Source organism: Coregonus lavaretus, assembly GCF_964263955.1.
Source record: "Coregonus lavaretus genome assembly, chromosome: 8".
NCBI classification, from domain to species: Eukaryota; Metazoa; Chordata; class Actinopteri; order Salmoniformes; family Salmonidae; genus Coregonus; species Coregonus lavaretus.
This window is the reverse complement of record NC_139995.1, coordinates 37,729,716-37,750,679: the sequence shown is the minus strand read 5'-3', so window position 1 is coordinate 37,750,679 and position 20,964 is coordinate 37,729,716. Positions and strand designations below refer to the sequence as shown.

The window sequence follows — 20,964 nt, the reverse complement described above, 5'->3', positions numbered from 1 at the left end:
CCCTGGTGGCTGAAGACAGCACCAACAATTCGGGTTGGAATACCCAGAATGCAACAGGGATCACCTAAGCAACGTAACGCTTCCAGAAATCAATAATAAAGATGGACGCCTTTGTTTGGGTGCTGATAACTTTGCATTCATGGCCATTTTTTAAGTTCAGTGTAGCACAAAACAGGGACGATTTCAATTATACGTTTGCACGGGCTAACGATTCGGTCATCGATTTGTTTGGTAAGCATAATTTCACGGATTACGAGAATTCCACCGCTCTAGACGCTGAGAGTGTTTCAACTGGACCGACTGTGGTTAGCACAAGAGAAGGGACTGGTTTTAGCACACCGTCAACCACAGAGTCCACGTCCACGCCACCGTCGATGTCTCCTCAAGTACCTCTGCCGCTCTCCGGCTCCCTGCCTCCCTCTGTCACGGATGGTAAGGACGGTTGATTGTCTCTCAAAATGTAATGTCTCTGCACCCTACTTTCTGCACTATGGCCTACACTACTTTAGACAGAAGAACACTTATCAGATATATTTCATGGAAATGTATTTGTTCGAAAGTATTTGAACAGGGCCATACATAAGAGTACATAGATATTGAATATACAATTTTAAGGCAATCTACATGTGATGTGGTTTGTGCATAGTCCAATAAAGCCCATAACATGGGTAAAAGGGCGGGTAGGCCTATACCCCGTTCTGTTATAGCAAGCCTAACATAAGGTGGATTCCAGATATATACTGTATTGAATGTACTATGGGTTACTATTATATTAATGTGGTCCCTTAGATATAGGTTGTCTCCCAAATGGCACTATATTCCTTATACAGTCCACTACTTTTGACCAGAGCACCCCTATGGGCCCTGGTCAAAAGTAGTGCTCTATATAGGGAATAGGGTGCTATTTGGGATGTACACAGTCTTGGAAATCCCAGACCTAGGGCAACAGCACATTGTTTACATTGTGAGAGGCAACCCATCTGTCTAGAAAGACTAACACACGCATAAGGATCAGGGAATTAGCCTAGGTGTAACCCATTAGGTGAGCTCAGTCTACGTTGCTGTGTCACTTCAGCTAAATAAGCTTTCTTTATCCTCAGTTTCCAGAATTTGCCCGTGCGATCAATCAAAGGACCAGTGTGACCCCAACTGTTGCTGTGACCCAGACTGCAGCGAAGAATTCGCTCTCTTCACCGGCTGTACAGTGGAAACAGTCCGGCAAGTCACTAGTCCTCCTCCTTCCTTTTCTGATGACTTGGGATTTGACATGATCAGTGTAATAATTGATTTATGTGTTCTTTCCAGTGGTGAGCCGAAGCTTTGCAGTCAGGACGTGGCCACCTACACCATTAGTGAAACTATAGACGGCTATGCTCAGGTGCAGACGTCTGTCCAGCAGGAGGTTAACCTAGACGTCTTCTGCATACAGTCAACTAACTGTACGTTTAATAGGCCTTGATATAATATGATCTAGGCCGTGGCTACGAATACAGAGTTTTCGGCCTCGTCTCACGCCCACCTGCCGTTCCGGAAACCTCTTTTTTAAAATCTAAGGATCCGGATCACATTCGTTTTTCTAATGTAGCTGCTGCTCACTCCCCCCTTCGTGTTTCTCTCTTTACTCACCCTCTTCTGAACCCTGATGATGTAGCCTATGTCTCTGTCTCATATTTCTAAACAGCTGAAATAAAAACCCTATGGCAATTTGAACGAACATTCCAAAACATATTATGAAGGCTACAACCTTCTCTGTCTGTCTGTTGTAACGGGTATTGCCGTTGCACAAGCAGGACGCAGTACTTACACTTTCAGCGTTTTGTGTGATGATGTAGGCTAATCTTTACAGTTGCTGCCATATGGTAGTTCCTGAAAAAAGAACACTCCATGACTGAAAGTCTGCCTCCTGCGCAGCTTAGCCAATGTTTGCAATGATGATTTAAAAAAACAACAACATTCAATCGCTAATTAGATTGTGTTTCTGTGTCTTGCTGCATCCCACCGCTGGGCAGCCAAACTTTCTAGGCAGCTGGGCATTTATCCGGACCGGTGAAAAGAGTCAGTTCGTTTTGCATTGACCTGGTGCCATAGCTATGCCATATATGCTAATATTGTGGTGAGAGTAAATAGCTGCATGTAACTCAGCAGCTAAGAAGAGCATCAAATCGCTAGACTACCTGTTTGTGTTGTGCTTATGTTTGCAATACTGACAACAAAGTGTGTACGAACATGTCGATAATGTATTTTGTGTAAAACATGTAAATAGCTGCATGTAGCCTACTCCCCTCCTGAAAAAATAACATGAAATCGCGCTTTTGCTTATTGAGGAATGGAATGCAATAGTTTGAACAGTTTTGTGTACAACATGAAGTTTGTAGGCTACACCAAATCAAATGTTATTTGCCACATGCGCCGAATACAACAGGTGTAGACATTACAGTGAAATGCTTACTTACAAGCCCTTAACCAACAATGCATTTTTTAAAGATGAAAATAAAATAAGTGTTAAGTAAAAAAAATAAAAGCAAATAACTGAAGAGCAGCAGTAAAATAAAATAACAGTAGGGAGGCTATATACAGGGGGGTACCGGTGCAGAGTCAATGTGCGGGGGCACCGGCTAGTCGAGATAATTGAGGTAATATGTACATGTGGGTAGAGTTAAAGTGACTATGCATAAATAATAAAAAGAGTAGCAGCAGCGTAAAAGAGGGGGGTGGGGGGGGGGCAGTGCAAATAGTCCGGGTAGCAATGATTAGCTGTTCAGGTGTCTTATGGCTTGGGGGTAGAAGCTGTTGAGAAGCCTTTTGGACCTAGACTTGGCGCTCCGGTACCGCTTGCCTTGCGGTAGCAGAGAGAACAGTCTATGACTAGGGTGGCTGGAGTCTTTGACAATTTTGAGGGCCTTCCTCTGACACCGCCTGGTATAGAGGTCCTGGATGGTAGGAAGTTTGGACGACTGTCTTGGTGTGTTTGGACCATGATAGTTCGTTGGTGATGTGCACACCAAGGAACTTGAAGCTCTCAACCTGTTCCACTACAGCCCCGTCGATGAGAATGGGGGCGTGCTCAGTCCTCTTTTCTTTCCTGTAGTCCACAATGATCTCCTTTGTCTTGATCACGTTGAGGGAGAGGTTGTTATCCTGGCACCACACGGCCAGGTCTCGGACCTCCTCCCTATAGGCTGTCACATCGTTGTCGGTGATCAGGCCTACCACTGTTGTGTCATCAGCAAACTTAATGATGGTGTTGGAGTCGTGCCTGGCCATGCAGTCATGGGTGAACAGGGAGTACAGGAGGGGACTGAGGGGCCCCCGTGTTGAGGATCAGCGTGGCAGATGTTTTGTTACCTACCCTTACCACCTGGGGGCGGCCCGTCAGGAAGTCCAGGATCCAGGTGCAGAGGGAGGTGTTTAGTCCCAGGATCCTTAGCTTAGTGATGAGCTTAGAGGGCACTATGGTGTTGAACGCTGAGCTGTAGTCAATGAACAGCATTCTCACGTAGGTGTTCCCCTTGTCCAGGTGGGAAAGGGCAGTGTGGAGTGCAATAGAGATTGCATCATCTGTGGATCTGTTGGGGCGGTATGCAAATTGGAGTGGGTCTAGGATTTCTGGGATAATGGTGTTGATGTGAGCCATGACCAGCCTTTCAAAGCACTTCATGGCTACAGACGTGAGTGCTATGGGTCGGTAGTCATTTAGGCAGGTTATCTTAGTGTCCTTGGGCACAGGGACTATGGTGGTCTGCTTGGAACATGTTGGTATTACAGACTCAGTCAGGGACATGTTAAAAATGTCAGTGAAGACACTTGCCAGTTGGTCAGCACATGCCCGGAGTACACGTCCTGGTAATCCGTCTGGCTCTGCGGCCTTGTGAATGTTGACCTGCTTAAAAGTCTTACTCACATCGGCTACGGAGAGCGTGATCACATAGTCATCCGGAACAGCTGGTGCTCTCATGCATGCTTCAGTGTTGCTTGCCTCGAAGCGAGCATTGAAGTGATTTAGCTCGTCTGGTAGGCTTGTATCACTGGGCAGCTTGCGGCTGTGCTTCCTTTTGTAGTCTGTAATAGTTTTCAAGCCCTGCCACATCCGACGAGTGTCAGAGCCGGTGTAGTACGATTCAATCTTAGTCCGGTATTGACTCTTTGACTGTTTGATGGTTCGTCGGAGGGCATAGCGGGATTTCTTATAAGCGTCTGGCTTAGAGTCCCGCTCCTTGAAAGCGGCAGTTCTACCCTTTAGCTCAGTGCGGATGTTGCCTGTAATCCATGGCTTCTGGTTGGGGTATGTACGTACGGTCACTGTGGGGATGACATCATCGATGCACTTATTGATGAAGCCAGTGACTGATGTGGAGTTCTCTTCAATGCTATCTGAAGAATCCCGGAACATATTCCAGTCTGTGCTAGCAAAACAGTCCTGTAGCTTAGCATCTGCATCATCTGACCACTTTTTTATTAACCGAGTCACTGGTGCTTCCTGCTTTAGTTTTTGCTTATAAGCAGGAATCAGGAGGATCGAGTTATGGTCAGATTTGCCAAATGGAGGGCGAGGGAGAGCTTTGTACGTGTCTCTGTGTGTGGAGTAAAGGTGGTCTAGACTTTTTTTTCCTCTGGTTGCACATTTAACATGCTGGTAGAAATTAGGTAGAACGGATTTAAGTTTCCCTGCATTAATGTCCCCGGCCACTAGGAGCGTTGCCTCTGGATGAGCGTTTTCCTGTTTACTTATGGCCTTATACAGCTCATTGAGTGCAATCTTAATGCCAGCATCGGTTTGTGGTGGTAGATAGACAGCTACGAAAAATATAGATGAAAAGTATCTTGGTAAATAGTGTGGTCTACAGCTTATCATGATATACTCTACCTCAGGCGAGCAAAACCTTGAGACTTCCTTAGTATTAGATTTTGTGCACCAGCTGTTGTTTACAAATATACACAGACCGCCACCCCTTGTCTTACCGGAGTCAGCCGTTCTATCCTGCCGATGTAGCGTATATCACGTCAGCTGTATGTTGTCCATGTCGTCGTTCAGCCACGACTCTGTGAAACATAAGATATTACAGTTTTTAATGTCCCGTTGGTAGGATAACCGTAATCTTAGGTCATCCAATTTGTTCTCAGATGATTGAACATTGGCTAATAGGATTGATGGAAGATGCAGTTTACTCGCTCGCCGTCGGATCCTTACAAGGCACCCCGACCTATGTCTACGATATCTCTGTCTAATCCCCGAGCCCACTAGGTGAAAAATCTGTCGATGTGCCCTTGAGCAAGGCACTTAACCCTAATTGCTCCTGTAAGTCGCTCTGGATAAGAGCGTCTGCTAAATGACCAATTATTATAATTATATTTCTCATGTGAATAACAGGGATTTGGGCCTTGTCGGGTGTCTGTAGGATATCCTTCGCGTCCGGCTCGTTGAAGAAAAAATCTTCGTCCAATACGAGGTGAGTAATCGCTGTCCTGATATCCAGAAGCTCTTTTTGGTTATAACAGACGGTGGCAGAAACATTATGTACAGAATAAATTACAAATAACGCGGAAAACACACATAATAGTACAATTGGTTAGAGGGCTGTAAAATGGCAGCCATCTTCTCCGGCCCCACTTCAATGTGACCAGACAAAGGCGATCAAGGAGGGGGGAGCGGCAGCAGAGCTCTCAGCACAGCAAGTACGTTGGCAGTGGAGTGGGCACTCGGCTATGTATTTTCTTTCTTCCTGCATACGCACAGAATTTGTAGCCTGGGCAAATTGGGATACTGAAACTCCGTATCCGTAGCCACTCTGTACAATCCATGACCTGATTCTCATGCTCCCTCCACTCTAGTTATTTAACCTCTTTGGTTAACTAGCAGTTTATTAATGTTAGTTGATCAATATCTGACATAAGTAGGGATATACACACCTGTAATACAGAAAAATGTGAAAGTGTGATTCTTGAATTTCAAACGTCTGAAAGCATAATTGATCTATGAGTCTATGATAAGGTAACAATTATCTATGTACTGTACATCTGTGTTGAAGATGAGGCAGGACTGTCCCTCGCCACACCTGAGGTTCCTACCGCAGGGAACTTTGATGGCCTCTACAAGCACTTTGTGCAGTTCTTGTTTGGTTCTGCCAATAATGGGGCCACATCGTCTACAGTGGAACCCCTAACCTCACCTGGATACCTGGTGAGACTCACTCAAACCCCACACTGTTGACAATATCCATCAAGAAGAATCAAGTGTTTTTGTTTTGAGGTTGTTGTCTGGTGATAGTACAAGATACCTAATAGTGAAACACCCTTGGGATCTCTGTCTGCTGCAATGAACACATTTTGACACTAGCTTCAGTTAGCGCCTTCTCTCTCTTTCCAACTATTTTTTCCCCCTTCAGTACAGAGATGTCATAGAAACGGAGGAAGAAAGTGGAGGAAGGGGGTTCTTCCGGTTGCCGGCCCCCTCTGTTACGGCCCACTGCTCTGACCTGAACCCTGCAGGTACAAGAGAACTGTTCACCTCCATATACATTCACACTGTCAGTATTGGCCCCCTCCCAATTAGGTCCCTAGTTTTTCACAGATCTGAAGGGGGATAGGGGTAAGCAGTAATGTGATGGCTCTACTTAAATACCCATACATTTTTACATTGAGCCATGGAGCTTTTCACATTGCTTTCACCTATCTAGTCCTTTTAGATGGGTGAAAAATAAAAGGGCTAGGGACCGACATGGAACCAGAACACGGCTGAGTGTTCTCAGTGTTTGTGTGGAAGAGGAGGAGGATGACGAAGAGGAGGAGGTTTGAGGGGAAGGGGCCAGAGGCCAAAATAGAAGGGGGTCACAATGTAACCACACCACTTTGTCCTCATCCCTCACTTTAGCCTAAACCTCTCTCCTCTTCAGCGTTCCTGAGGGAGCAGAGCAATAGATGCGTGCGGAGCCTGGTCCTGGAGTGGGACTGTACCACCTTGCAGGCCCTGAACATGCACAGCTACACTGGCCCCCGCCTCCTCTCTGTGAGTTGGTCTGTCCTTGATGTTCAGCTTTATGTTTTGGAAAGTTCAAACTGTTTTAATCTTAAAGTCACTGTCCAATGAAAATCACAATTTTAAAAGTTCATGTTCTGTCAACTCATACCCAAATAATGTGGTTGACTAGTACTTTTACTTGTAGTTGTGGCCAGCATAAATTAGAGAAAAACCACTCTGTAAAACCCCACCTCAAACTTGTATCTGAACAGGCCAATTCCCTTTTTATTTCACAGAAGAAGAGTGAAGATGCGCGTGTTGTGGCTGTGGAGGTGACCTCCATCGTCCTGCAATCTTTGGAGGGGACTCAGACCCAGCTGAACCTCACTGGTGACTTGAGCCTGGACCCGCTACTGTTGGTCACTATGGTCCCTGACTCAGCAGTGTGCATCAATGTGGTGCTCCAGGTGAATTCTAAAGTCTCACAAAGCAAGCTACGCAGGATGGCCGCTCTGCCAACAAAAAACATACAAACGTGTGGAGCGAGGCAATTTGTATAACTCCACGCAAGTACGCAGGAACTATTTTGCATAGATAAATGTGACAGATACCCTGTCTCATGGCCAAGGGAGGTGGTAGGTGGGAATGAGGAGGACCTACCACCTTGATTGTAGGAAACATGGCTTGACTTGAAGAAGACTTGTCCTTTATCATAAACATTCAGACTCAAATCACTTATGTCACATTTTTTACATTCTGTTTTCCTCTGCTGACAGGTTGGTTACACGGTCACGTACAGTGAGGCTGGAGACATTGTGAATGTGACCGCTTCCTTGGTACTTGGAGCCATTGACCGTAACATGGTTCCAATGGAGCAGGAGTTTCAAATTGCATTCGTCCAGGTGCCATATTTATGTATTGTTTTAGCATTTTGCATCATCCAGAAAAGTGGTTTACTCTTAATTTAAATGAAAGCCAAAATCACGATCACTTCAGTCAGTAATACTTCTCTCCCCTTGATGTCTTCTGCTAGCAGAATGTGGACGAAGTGGCGCGCCACTCCAGTGGGAATCCTGGTTATGTTGTGGGGCTCCCTCTAATGGCTGGATCCAAAACAGCAGAATATCCTTTTTTGGAGATGCCGCTAGTTTTATATTTACTGGAGGTGGTTGAGTGAGTTGGGTATAATTTCTCTTACATGTGTCGTGACGTGACTTACTTTAATGTATGACTGTTATTTATCTAATCACCTAACTATGTTTAATTGTCACTCGATTAAATTAATAATGTAACAATTAACTCATTAGGAATTTGGGGCACCACGGAAGAAGTTGTTTAACGAGTTACCATCTCCCGAATTAAATCTTAGAAGATATGTTATATATATCGATAACAGTCACTTATTAAATAATTACCTCTTATCAGTCTCATTCTGAATGTCGCATAATCCTTGAACCTGCAAGAACCCTAACCTTATTGATGAATCAGCAATACACAAATTGGCTTAATTATTTATTTACTAACTAACTAAATAATAACAATACAAACACACATAGGTTATTGATTTCTAACGTAATACAATGAAAACAGGTCCCTAGTGGACTGGACTAACATTAGCATGAATGCTTGGGTAGTGGAGGGGTCAGAATGGAAGGGAGAGACAAGAGATTCAAACTATCGTAGTTACTTTGGAGACTATGCTCACAGTAATCATAATTCTTATGCACCCTAATAACGCTAATTCGGATTAGAAATGCAACATGTATTTACGTGTAGCTGTCCTCGAGAGTTGAGTTGATGATGTAGGACTCTGGTTTGCCGACCAGAGATCCCAATGTCCTTGGTAGAGTTTCTGGTCGTAGTAGTGGTTAGAATGGATACTTCAGATGTACCAGTGGTTGTCGGAGAGGGATTGTCCTCTATCTCTTGTCTTTAGTGAAAGTTCTCTAGACAACTATACATGCCAGCTGCAGACTGAAATGATAAGGTCTAGTGCATTGTCTTCTTCACCTCGTGTAGAGGTTCAGAGTTTCTCCATTTCAAACGTGTGGACTAACGTCTCACGTTTTCTGGTCTTTCTGGTCTTGTAGAAATTCAACCATTTTAAGCCGTGGGGCTTGCTGGTCTGGTAGAAATTCAACCATTTGCAACGTTTAGCTCACGCTTCACATCTGCTGGTCTAAAGGTTGATTTGTTTTTCAAGGCTTTTTATGCACTCGGGGTAAAGGGGGCGTTCCATCATGTTTACACGATCTCTGATGTCACTCGGGGCGTGGCTAGTCATAGTTTATATGAAAAACTATTTTCTCATTTAGAAGACTAAAATCACATTCCTATCTTCACCAAAATTTTATACAACAATTTAGATGTAAACTTCATAGATAGAATATGTACACTTTCCGAGTTACAGTTATTACTTGATACCATCCTTAATGACATCACAAAATAATAAACAATATGACATGATTATTCTTTAGATCCCCACTGACCATTTCCCACATTCTTTTAAGTAGGATTATTGTTTCATTATCCACTTTTGGATGTTGGGGTCTTGGCAGAAAGACTTCCTTTGTCTCACAGGGAAATTCTTTCTTCCCATACTAGAGACCAAAATGAGTCCTTTTCTGCAAACTATTTATGACCGGCTGTTAAGTCATAAAACTGGCACACAGGAAAGGGGGTGTTCAAACCTTTGCCTAGCAGGCATGTTTGATCCTCAACCCATGAGGGCAAGTCATGACACATGGCATATTCTTCATGTGTTTTCAGGTCGTCAACTATCCATTTGTTGTGATCAAAGTGGCATGGGATCCCTTTGAAAAGCAGCAGAGGCTTCAGCTTTCTATGACCTGTGGATTCACTAGTTCCTTGGTTTTCTTGAAATAACTCCCTATTTCGCAGTTTTTTAAGAGATATGAACATGAAATATGCACCCTATTACTGACTCAATGCTGAATAACCCATATTGAAACGTATATGAAACCTATAAGTTATATCTGAGTATTTCTCAAATGTGAAGAGATGTCAGACATATTGTATTTGTGTCCTTAACTGTCCTGCTTACTGGAATAGTTCAGAGTGCTGATTCGAGGGGAGCTCTTACCCTCCTCCATGGCTCCAAACTGTCAGACTGTCTCAGAGGGCCCCATCACCGCTCCCCTGTCCTGTTCGGGGTTGACATGGTGTCAGGCTGCACGTTGAGGTGAGAGAGGACGACTGCTCTGTTCTACAGGACCTAAGGCCCAATCCCAAACAAATCCCTTGCCACTTTTTCTTGACCCTTGTCCCTCAGCCCCTAATGTGAATGTCTTTGGTTGTCTGTAAGTAACTAAGGCATAGGGGTGAAGGGTTGGTTAGGGAAATACTGTATTTCTCTTATCTCTCTTGCTCTAGGTTGGATGAGACTGCTAACTGCTCAGTGGTATCAGAAGTGGTTCTAGGAGTATTGAGGGGACAAAGCTTCCCCCAGTATGTGGCCTCTTTTGGGAATTCCCCACCTCAGAACCCAATGGACTGGGTGCCAATAAGGAACCAAACCAAACCTACGGTGAGAAGCTTTGGGCAAAGTATTTTCAATACTATTCATTGTGATGTATATGTTCCTGTTATACCATATATTAAGGATACAGAGACAACCATTACATTAAAACATACTCCAACGATGACACAAAACAGTAGATGAAATTGATAAGACATTTGGATTGAATCTTGAAAGTTTGCAGAGAAGGGATGTTATGTTGAAGGTCTTCCACCACCAACAGACGTAGCTTGCTTTTGAGAAGTGCTTTTTCCGGTTTCTCAACAACCACAATGGTGTAAACAACAATGAGTCCATATTGATGGTTGGTTAATAACAGCCCTTATATGTTTCTATTCTCTTGGGCTAAGCAGGAAGCTCAGAGTTGCAGCATTCCCCTGTCTCTTCACCTGGAAGTGCAATGGACCCAATATGGATCCCTGGTGAACCCGCAGGCTCAGATTGTCAGTGTCATTGAAGTGATTCACACCAACACCAGCAACCTGGTAAACCTTGAGTCATCTTAAACATTATGGGACTTGGGACGTTTCCCAGATTAGGCCCACTGCTATACTAAAATGCATGCTCAATGGAGAATCTCCATGAAAGTGCTTTTTAGTCCAGGACTAGGCTTAGTTTTTTAAAACTGCTTTGGTACTATTTTCACAACTCTTAGTACAAAACTCCAAACTGGTCACACTTGTAACGCAGCCAGTCTTTCATTCAAAACCTGTCATTGTGCATTCATTTGGATTGCAAAAATCTCTCACCACACAACCATTGATTCAAAATATAAGTTTGTGAAATGTAATGAGAACATTGGTTTAATCACCAAAACACAACATATGATATCTTTTCAATTTAGTCGTTTTAACTTCCAGTTAATCCAATAGAAAACAATGCAAGATGCGTGTTTCAAATCACCCTTAGAAGCGTTGAAAGTAATATGATACTGTACTGTAGATTACAGTTTTCACATTAGGCAATACACTTACATTACCCAACAAAATTGACAGAAAATCAATAATTTTCATAATATCTATCCAATTTGCAATCAAAGGTGTGCTCGATGAAGACATCCTCTATAATTATTCATGCAAAAAAACATTGTATTTTTCAGATATAATTGCAACATAGGTGTACTGTCTGTAATCAAATGTAAGAAATTAAATGAAACAAATTTAAATGAATGAAAATAAAACACAACGTTTAGCACGCACTCATTTGCATCAATCCTGTCTTGAGTATTTGGCCATAAATTCTCATCCACATCACAGTGAATGTCCTCATTGTTTATGCTTAGTGGGAAAACCCTTTTGGCATGGCGAATCCAAACTTGACATTGGTCTGCATTGATGTCGCCGCAGGCCTCATTCATGGCCAGAAGGAGGGTGGCTGACCTTACACATTCCACCATGCTGAAAAAAGTTCCTCAATACGATTGTGGAAAGGAGAGGATGGGGTCACGAATGGGCCCGAAACCATCCCTGACCACCTCTGCATGGTGGAACTTGACATTGTCCCACACAATGACATAGGTGACCTCTTCACCTTGACAGGCCTGCTCAATTTAATTGAGGAACACAGAGGTGTGCAGCGTTGTAGGATCCAAGTAATGGCCTACATCCTACCACACCATCTTCAGAGAAAGCTGACACATGGAGATGTTTCCCCCAAGTTGTCCAGGCACTTAGACGGTCGCCTGTTGGCCGATGAGGTTCCACCCTGTAATTTAAATTGATTTTTATTTGGATTTCATGTAATGGACATACACAAAATAGTCCAAATTGGTGAAGTGCAATGGGAAAAAATAAATGTTTCAGAAAATTCTAAAAAATAAATAACGGAAAAGTGGTGCGTGCATATGTATTCACCCCCTTTGCTATGAAGCCCCTAAATAAGATCTGGTGCAACCAATTACCTTCAGAAGTCACATAATTAGTTAGATTGCACACAGGTGGACTTTATTTAAGTGTCACAGATCTGTCACATGATCTCAGTATATATACACCTGTTCTGAAAGGCCCCAGAGTCTGCAACACCACTAAGCAAGGGGCACCACCGAGCAAGCGGCACCATGAAGACCAAGGTGCTCTCCAAACAGGTCAGGGACAAAGTTGTGGATAATTACAGATCAGGGTTGGGTAAAAAAAATATACGAAACGTTTTTTTTGGTCTTATTTCTTGTTTGCTTCACATAAAAAAATATTTTGCATCTTCAAAGTGTTAGGCATGTTGTTTAAATCAAATTATACAAACCTGCCAAAAATCAATTTTAATTCCAGGTTGTAAGGCAACAAAATAGGAAAAATGCCAAGGGGGTGAATACTTTCGCAAGCCACTGTAAAATTGTTTTTTGGGGGGGGTTTGTATCATTTGATTTACACAACATGCCTACCACTTTGAAGATGCAAAATATTTTTTGCTGTGAAACAAACAAGAAATAATACAAAAAAACAGAAAACTTGAGTGTGCATAACTATTCACCCCCCCCCACCCCCAAAGTCAATACTTTTTAGAGCCACCTTTAGCAGGAATTACAGCTCCAAGTCTCTTGGGGTATGTCTCTATAAGCTTGGCACATCTAGCCACTGGGATTTTTCCCCATTCTTCAAGGCAAAACTGCTCCAGCTCCTTCAAGTTGTATGGGTTCCACTGGTGTACAGCAATCTTTAAGTCATACCACAGATTCTCAATTGGATTGAGGTCTGGCCTTTGACTAGGCCATTCCAAGACATTTAAATGTTTCCCCTTAAACCACTTGAGTGTTGCTTTAGCAGTATGCTTAGGGTCATTGGCCTGCTGGAAAGTAAACCTTCATCGCAGTCTCAAATCTCTGGAAGACTGAAACAGGTTTCCCTCAAGAATGTCCCTGTATTTAGCGCCATCCACCATTCCTTCAATTCTGACCAGTTTCCCAGTCCCTGCCGATGAAAAACATCCCCACCGCATGATGCTGCCACCACCATGCTTCACTGTGGGGATGGTGTTCTCGGGGTGATAAGATGTGTTGGGTTGGCGCCAGACATAGTGTTTTCCTTGATGGCCAAAAAGCTCAATTTGAGTCTAATCTGACCAGAGTATCTTCTTCCATATGTTTGGGGAGTCTCCCACATGCCTTTTGGCGAACACCAAACGTGTTTGCTTATTTTTTTCTTGAAGCAATGGCTTTTTTCTGGCCACTCTTCCGTAACACCCAGCTCTGTGGAGTGTACGGCTTAAAGTGGTCCTATGGACAGATACTCCAATCTCAGCTGTGGAGCTTTGCAGCTTCTTCAGGGTTATCTTTAGTCTCTTTGTTGCCTCTGATTAATGCCCTCCTTGCCTGGTCCTTGCCTGTTTGACCTCTTTGATGGGGCCCATGCCCACCTCTCTGACGGGCCCCTTGTCCATGAGCTCTTTGACTTCTTCCTCTCCCTTGCTGTCTATCCTACCACTATGTGAAATCAATTAGCAATAATGAGTGGTCATTATGTGTGGTTATCATGTATCATACATTAGATGTTTATACTTTACAAATACACATTTTATTTCTGTAGTTCTCAAAATCCATATACAGCAGACAAACCAGTTTAAAATCTATAGGTTTACCAATGGTTAAGTGATTAACCATTAAATCCAGTTGGATTAAGTGATGGTCAAATGTATTTAAACAAATGAGAAGAGAATCATATGAAACATATTGTGCATTGTATTGTGAAAGGCAGTTACTTTATATGAAAGGTATTTCTATATGAAACACTGATTAGGTTTGGTGAAAAAATGACTATGTGATTTTGTGTGTTGTACTTAGTCAATTTAAAATGTGCTTAAAGTTTTGAAAAAACTGCCTTTTTGATGATCTGTTTTGAGTTTTGTACTAAGAGTTGTGAGATTTTACCACATACGTGTGAAAATAGTGCCAAAGCGATAAGAAACTGTTCCTATATACAGTACCAGTCAAAAGTTTGGACACACCTACTCATTCCAGGGTTTTTCTTTATTTTTACTGTTTCTACATTGTATAATAATAGTGAAGACATGAAAACTATGAAATAACACATATGGAATCATGTAGTAACCAAAAAAAATTAGTAGTAGCCACCCTTCATGAGGTAATCACCTGGAATGCATTTCAATAAACAGGTGTTAATTTGTGGAATTTCTTTCCTTCTTAATGTATTTGAGACAATCAGTTGTGTTGTGACAAGGTAGGGGTGGTATACAGAAGATGGCCCTATTTGGTAAAAGGCCAAGTCCATATTATGGCAAAAACAGCTCAAATAAGCAAAGAGAAATGACAGTCCATTATTACTTTAAGACATGAAGGTCAGTCAATGTTTCTTCATGTGCAGTCGCAAAAACCATCAAGCGCTATGATGAAACTGGCTCTCATGAGGACCACCACAGGAAAGGAAGACCCAGAGTTACCTCTGTTGCAGAGGATAACTTCATTAGAGTTAACTGCACCTCAGACTGCAGCCCAAATAAATGCTTCACAGAGTTCAAGTAACAGACACATCTCAACATCAACTGTTCAGAGGAGACTGCGTGAATCATGCCTTCATGGTCGAATTGCTGCAAAGAAACCACTACTAAAGGACACCAATAAGAAGAAGAGACTTGTTTGGGCCAAGAAACACGAGCAATGGATATTAGACCGGTGGAAATCTGTCCTTTTGTCTGATGAGTCCAAATTTGAGATTTTTAGTTCCAACCACTGTGTCTTTGTGAGACACAGAGTAGGTGAATGGATCACCTCCTCATGTGTGGTACCCATCATGAAGCATGGAGGAGGAGGTGTGATGGTGTGGGGGTGCTTTGCTGATGACACTGTCTGTGATTTATTTAGAATTCAAGGCACACTTGACCAGCATGGCTACCACAGCATTCTGCAGCGATACGCCATCCCATCTGGTTTGCGCTTAGTGGGACTATCATTTGTTTTTCAACAGGACAATGACCCAAAACACACCTCCAGGCTGTGTAAGGGTATTTGACCAAGAAGGAGAGTGATTGAATGTTGCATCAGATGACCTGGCCTCCACAATCACCCAACCTCAACCCAATTGAGATGGTTTGGGATGAGTTGGACCGTGGAGTGAAGGAAAAGAAGCCAACAATGCTCAGCATATGTGGGAACTCCTTGTTGGAAAAGCATTCCTCATGAAGCTGGTTGAGAGAATTCCAAGAGTGTGCAAAGCTGTCATCAAGGAAAAGGGTGTCTACTTTGAAGAATCTAAAATACATTTAGATTTGTTTAAATTTTTTTGGGTTATTACATGATTCCATATGTGTTATTTCATAGTTTTGATGTCTTCACTATTATTCTACAATGTAGAAAATAGTTTTAAAAAATACATAGAAACCCTTGAATTAGTAGGTGTGTCCAAATATTTGACTGGTACTGTATATTACTCAAAGATCTTGTTAATCTTTTGTAAAATTATCTTGCAGCAGTGTAAAGTATAACAAGCATACACATTCAGAAAAGATTGAGACACGGATTTGACGCAACCAATGTAATATTGATTGTATGGTGCTCTTTATAGAAACATTTGTCACAAAGTGCTTAGCAAAAATCTAACTTTATCAGCTTGTATTTGTATAACAGCAACCAGAGCACCCATCGTGACTACACTGTGTCTCACTTACTGAATGTAAATCGCTCTGGAGAAGAGTGTCTGTTAAATGACCGAAATGTAATGTAAATCTACGTGTAGTCCACTTACCGAGGTCATTATATGCCCTGTAATGGAACAACAACAGACTTTCCTTAGAAATTGTAGGCTACTGTTAAAGCCTTGTTAGATTCCATTGATTCAACAGTAACTTAATTGATGCATCTTAAACATATTGCCAAGTGATGGAACAATAGAGTTCATCTTCCAGACCTCTGGTCAATGCCATGACACCTTTATGTAACACCCTACTTATTTTTTATTGCCATTTTTCTTTTCCTCAGGCGTTACTCTCTGGAGGCAGCCGTGTCATGTCTGTCACCAGTTCTGTGACCTTCGTACCTGTGTCTGCAGCCGCCCGGCCGGGCTTCAAGGCCTCGCCCACTATCGACGCCAAGCTGCCATACGACTTCTTCTTCCCTTTTGTGTGAACGACTGACAGACGGAAGAGTGGGCAGGTGTTGCGCACACACACACACACGAGAAACCGCGGCTATGTTTTAATATCCTCACCAGCATACGTCTTAGAATGCATGGTCAATACATTGCTTAATTCTTAGTGAAATGCTAGTGTGGATATTGGAACAGCGCCTCTCTTTAGTCACCTGGTACACTGACCAAAATGTATGGCAAAAAAACCCTGATATTGCACTGATGGTTCTCTGATGGCACTCAAATGCTGTTATTTATTTGTACATACTGTAGTTTAGATCAAATGAGATAGCTGGAGAATTATTTTTTATTTTTAACAACATTTCATAATACTTTCACAGTGATTCATACTTGTATTGTCTTTGCATAGCAAGCAACAGTGGGATTCAGAAAAACAGCAAGATGCAACAAATTCATTACAGGATGTTATGTACAAAACATTAGCTGTCAATTCATTGCTTAACTGAGTAAAGGCATAGCACATAAATCCATATATATATATATATATATATATATATATATATATATATATATATATCAAATAAGACGTATGCTCATTGCAAAGTGGGATACTGGCATATGATATGAATCATACTAATCAATGAAATCTGATCAGCTTTTAAAATCTGCTTAAATATGCAGATAATGGTTGGAAGGTTGACCTAATCATGTGGAATCTATCTAGCCTGAGTGCCAGTCTTTGTGCTATCATACCAACTCCTTGTCATTCATTGTCATGCCAAATGTTTGGTTTGACAATGACAGCAATTGAGTTGGCAAGAGTACAAACAGGGACCTATCTATCTGGACAGTGTAAGCGCCTGTCATGGTGGAATTACTGACACAATTGGTGTATGGATGGTCAACACTTTTCAGAATATACCCTTGTTTATTGATCAATTCCAATAAAATGTTATAAGTGGATAATGAAAATGGCATCTTGTTCCTCTTCCTGCATCAGAACTCAATTGCATGCTGTCGCAGGAGAGCCCGTAGTTTACTGTTCTCTTGTTCCTAAAGAGGGGGAAGAGATTGAAGGGTGTGTTAAAACAGGGTCTACTGACTGACTGTAAGACACTCTGTATAAGAGTCTCTACTAAATGACCAAAATGTAAATATCTTGAAACTTGTCTTGGGCTGGTGGGGGTTTGGGTTCCCGGGGGCTGGCCAACTCACCGTCTTGCCGCTGCGCTCTTGTAGCTCATTAACTTGCAGGACCAGTTTATCATTGCTCTCCTTCAGCTTGTGAACTTTGTGATCGGCCCTTGTCTTCACAGACAACAGGATACCTGAGTTGTGGGAGAAAACATGAAATGTTGGACACAAACCCATTTTACAACATTGGTGACCTAGCTAGCCATGTGACAAAGGTTGTGTTCATTAGGGCATGCATTGGATAAAGCTTTAAAATGTTTCACAATGGAAAATGAAAATTAGTGTTTATTGGACATGTCCAGGGAGTCCCTCCTTTTGATGCCTAATGAACATGAACAGTGGGGAATCTCTCACCGTTGACTATCCTGGCCACCCTCCAGAGTCTGAGGAGGATCAGGAGGCCCATGGAGGCGTTAAAAGCATCTTCACTGGCTGTATACACAACATCCAGGATGAAGGACACAATCACCACCAGTCCGTCAAACACCTCAAACTTGTGATAGAAAAACTCAAGCTGGTAAGCAAAGAGCTTCCCAGCCAGCTCCACCATGAAGAAGGTGAGAAGAGCCAGACTCAGGTAGTGGAACACCTGGGGAAGACAGAAAGGACAGAAGAGTTGTTGTAGGAAGGTTTGGGTCACAGATTTTTTGGGCTGTGTCCCAAATGACAACCTATTCCCTATATAGTGCACTACATTTGACCAGGGCCCATAGGGTGTTATTTGGGACGCACATAAATTGTGTGATTTTGACAGACTAGTCACTAGACTAGCGTGTCCCAAACTCAGCCCTGGGGACCCCAAGGGCAGCACATTTTGGTTTTTGCCCTAGCACTACACTGCTGATTCAAATAATCACTGCTTGATAATGACTTGATTATTTGAAGCAGCTGTGTAGTGTTGTGGTCCCCAGGATCGAGTTTGGGAAACACTGCACTCTAGACTCTCTCACCTGAGGGGCAATGTGTCCATGCTCCAAATCGATGATTGACACGTCGATCAGTAGCTCGACCAGCACAAAGATGGCATCCAGGATGACCAGGCACACCACAACTATCTAAACCAGAGGCAAACGCTCATCAGAGAAGACCAACACCACAGTGATCCAAACCAGAGTGAAACACCCAACATCAGACAAGACCAACCTTCTGACAAGCATATGTGAGTTAATTTTACTGTCTCATATTTGCAGCCTAGACTGAAACACACACACACATATGTTCCCCATCCACAGTTGAAATTTGATTTGAGCAAAGGTAACATTTACTAGCTGTGTTGGATTGATAGTATGAGCATTGCCTACTCCACTCATATTCCATACCTGGAATCTGTTGGCGCTGTAGAGCCTCTTCAGGGAGTCTCTGAAGGTGAGTTCCCCCAGGGGCATCTGTCCTGTGGCTGGTCCCAGCTCCTCACTAGCCTCATGCAGCTCCTCATCCTGCCACTGGGTTGTGTGGTCATCACCTACCGTGGAGAAATGCTTCAGGTACTTGGACATGGTGATGCAGGGGGATGGGTGGCCCACCAAAAAGAGATTGTTTTCCTGCAAGGTCATGTGGAAATTGGAGGTTAAAAGTTTTTAACTGAATGTAATTTAAAAATATCTAAAAGTCTCCTGTGCTGGAGGTGTCTCCCTGTTGCAACTTGTAATTAAACTGGATTGATTTTGATTAACTTTATCAATGACTGCTCTCCTTTTTGTTCACCTGGAAATTACTATTACAATATCGATGTACTGTATTCAAACATAATGCTCTCTCTATCTCTCACGCTCTCTCTACTAAGCTAACATATGGAATTGTTTTAAGATGGTCATACCATGGATCATTTAGCTATTTGATTTTAAATTTTAGGACCCCTACAGGTATCAAAAAAATATATACAAAAATAAATAGCAAAACAGACAGTCAACAAATAAATCAAAAGGTTTTGAAATGTCTGTCCTATATCTAGGAGATATAAGAAAGCTCAGGAAATATTTTAGTTTTTTGGACACATATTTAACCCATTTTTTCTGTTGGCACAAAACTACCTCCATACCTCCACACCATTTTTTTTGTGTGTACCGGTACCGGATTACCTTCAGATGAGTCCTGTGACACTTGTGGGGGTCATAGAGCAAAATGGAGAACACCATAGTGTTCGTGATATCCTCATCTTTCCATAGAGTGGTCATATTAGTTTGCCAAAGCTCATGACAAACACAGCTGTAGCTCAGCGACCTTCCACCGCAGATGCGGAAGGCGACATGGGCAGATGCGGTGTATTGCCCATGCAAAAAACAGATATCTCTAACTTAAATTGATGGATTTTGGTGGGATTTAATTTATTATGTTATTTAGATTGATGCATGTGTGCATCAATAGACTCTTAAGGATATTAACACTTTCAAATGTCACAAGTTTGTCTGAGGTACATTAACACAATATAACTATATTGTTTACTGTTTATCCAAGGCTTTACACTAATTTCCTAACATTGACATTGTTAGTATAACCAATTTACTAGCATTAACATGAGGTTCATATTTTCCCCAGCTGGATTTCTGCAAACACACGTTGAAATACATCTTTTATAAACCATAATATTGTCATATACACAAAGAATAGGCAACCTATTGTAACTTACCTGCCTCCTTAAAGTATATGAACGACTACTCAACAGTCAGGATGAATTGGCACTTATGTGTTTCACAGCTGTGTATTGTACAATATTAGTATACTTCTCCTTTTAAACATTGCAAAACCATGCAAGATGTTAACAAACCAAACCCTCTTTCTCAAGATGCAAGTCAACTGTGTGTGGCCAACCCATGTAGAATTTCCTAAAAAAAAATCTAGACCAATACAGATTTTATCATTACAATAGATATTTTATTGTTTATTCTGCCTTGCAATTGCCAAGTGCCTGATATAATTGATTTTGTAGCCAAAGCTTTAATAACTTTAGTGATCATGGTCAACAAATGGTTTTAACAATATAACGCGTGTAAAATACACTAAACAAAAATATAAATGCAACATGTAAAGTGTTGGTCCCATGTTTCATGAGCTGAAATAAAACAACCCAGAAATTTGCTATACGCACAAAAACCTTTTATTTCTCTCAAATTTGGTGCACAAATTTGTTTACATCCCTGTTAGTGAGCATTTCTCCTTTGCCAAGATAATCCATCCACCTGACAGGTGTGGCATATCAAAAAGCTGATTCAACAGCATGGTCATTACACAGGTGCACCTTGTGCTGG

At 42.1% G+C, this 20,964-nt stretch overlaps 2 protein-coding genes across 2 annotated transcripts; one reads left to right on the top strand and one right to left on the bottom strand.

Moving 5' to 3' along the window:
* Nucleotides 1–101: 101 nt before the first annotated feature.
* LOC311134042 (tectonic-1-like) lies at nt 102–17,050 on the top strand (the record flags this gene model as incomplete). The annotated part of the gene is made up of 13 exons (XM_084167647.1): nt 102–432; nt 1,101–1,218; nt 1,306–1,439; nt 6,027–6,178; nt 6,384–6,486; nt 6,891–7,003; nt 7,252–7,422; nt 7,732–7,857; nt 7,989–8,128; nt 9,975–10,157; nt 10,349–10,502; nt 10,847–10,978; nt 16,417–17,050. 13 exons carry the CDS (start codon nt 102–104, stop codon nt 16,561–16,563), a joined length of 2,004 nt encoding a protein of 667 aa, XP_084023773.1. The 3' UTR covers nt 16,564–17,050.
* Nucleotides 17,051–17,088: 38 nt separating this feature from the next.
* Nucleotides 17,089–20,388, bottom strand: LOC311133253 (voltage-gated hydrogen channel 1-like). Its single transcript, XM_084166740.1, has 6 exons — nt 20,346–20,388; nt 19,039–19,260; nt 18,670–18,774; nt 18,074–18,308; nt 17,741–17,853; nt 17,089–17,578 (listed from the first exon to the last, which is right to left on the bottom strand). Exons 2-6 carry the CDS (start codon nt 19,213–19,215, stop codon nt 17,522–17,524), a joined length of 687 nt encoding a protein of 228 aa, XP_084022866.1. The 5' UTR covers nt 19,216–19,260; nt 20,346–20,388; the 3' UTR covers nt 17,089–17,521.
* Nucleotides 20,389–20,964: the final 576 nt, after the last annotated feature.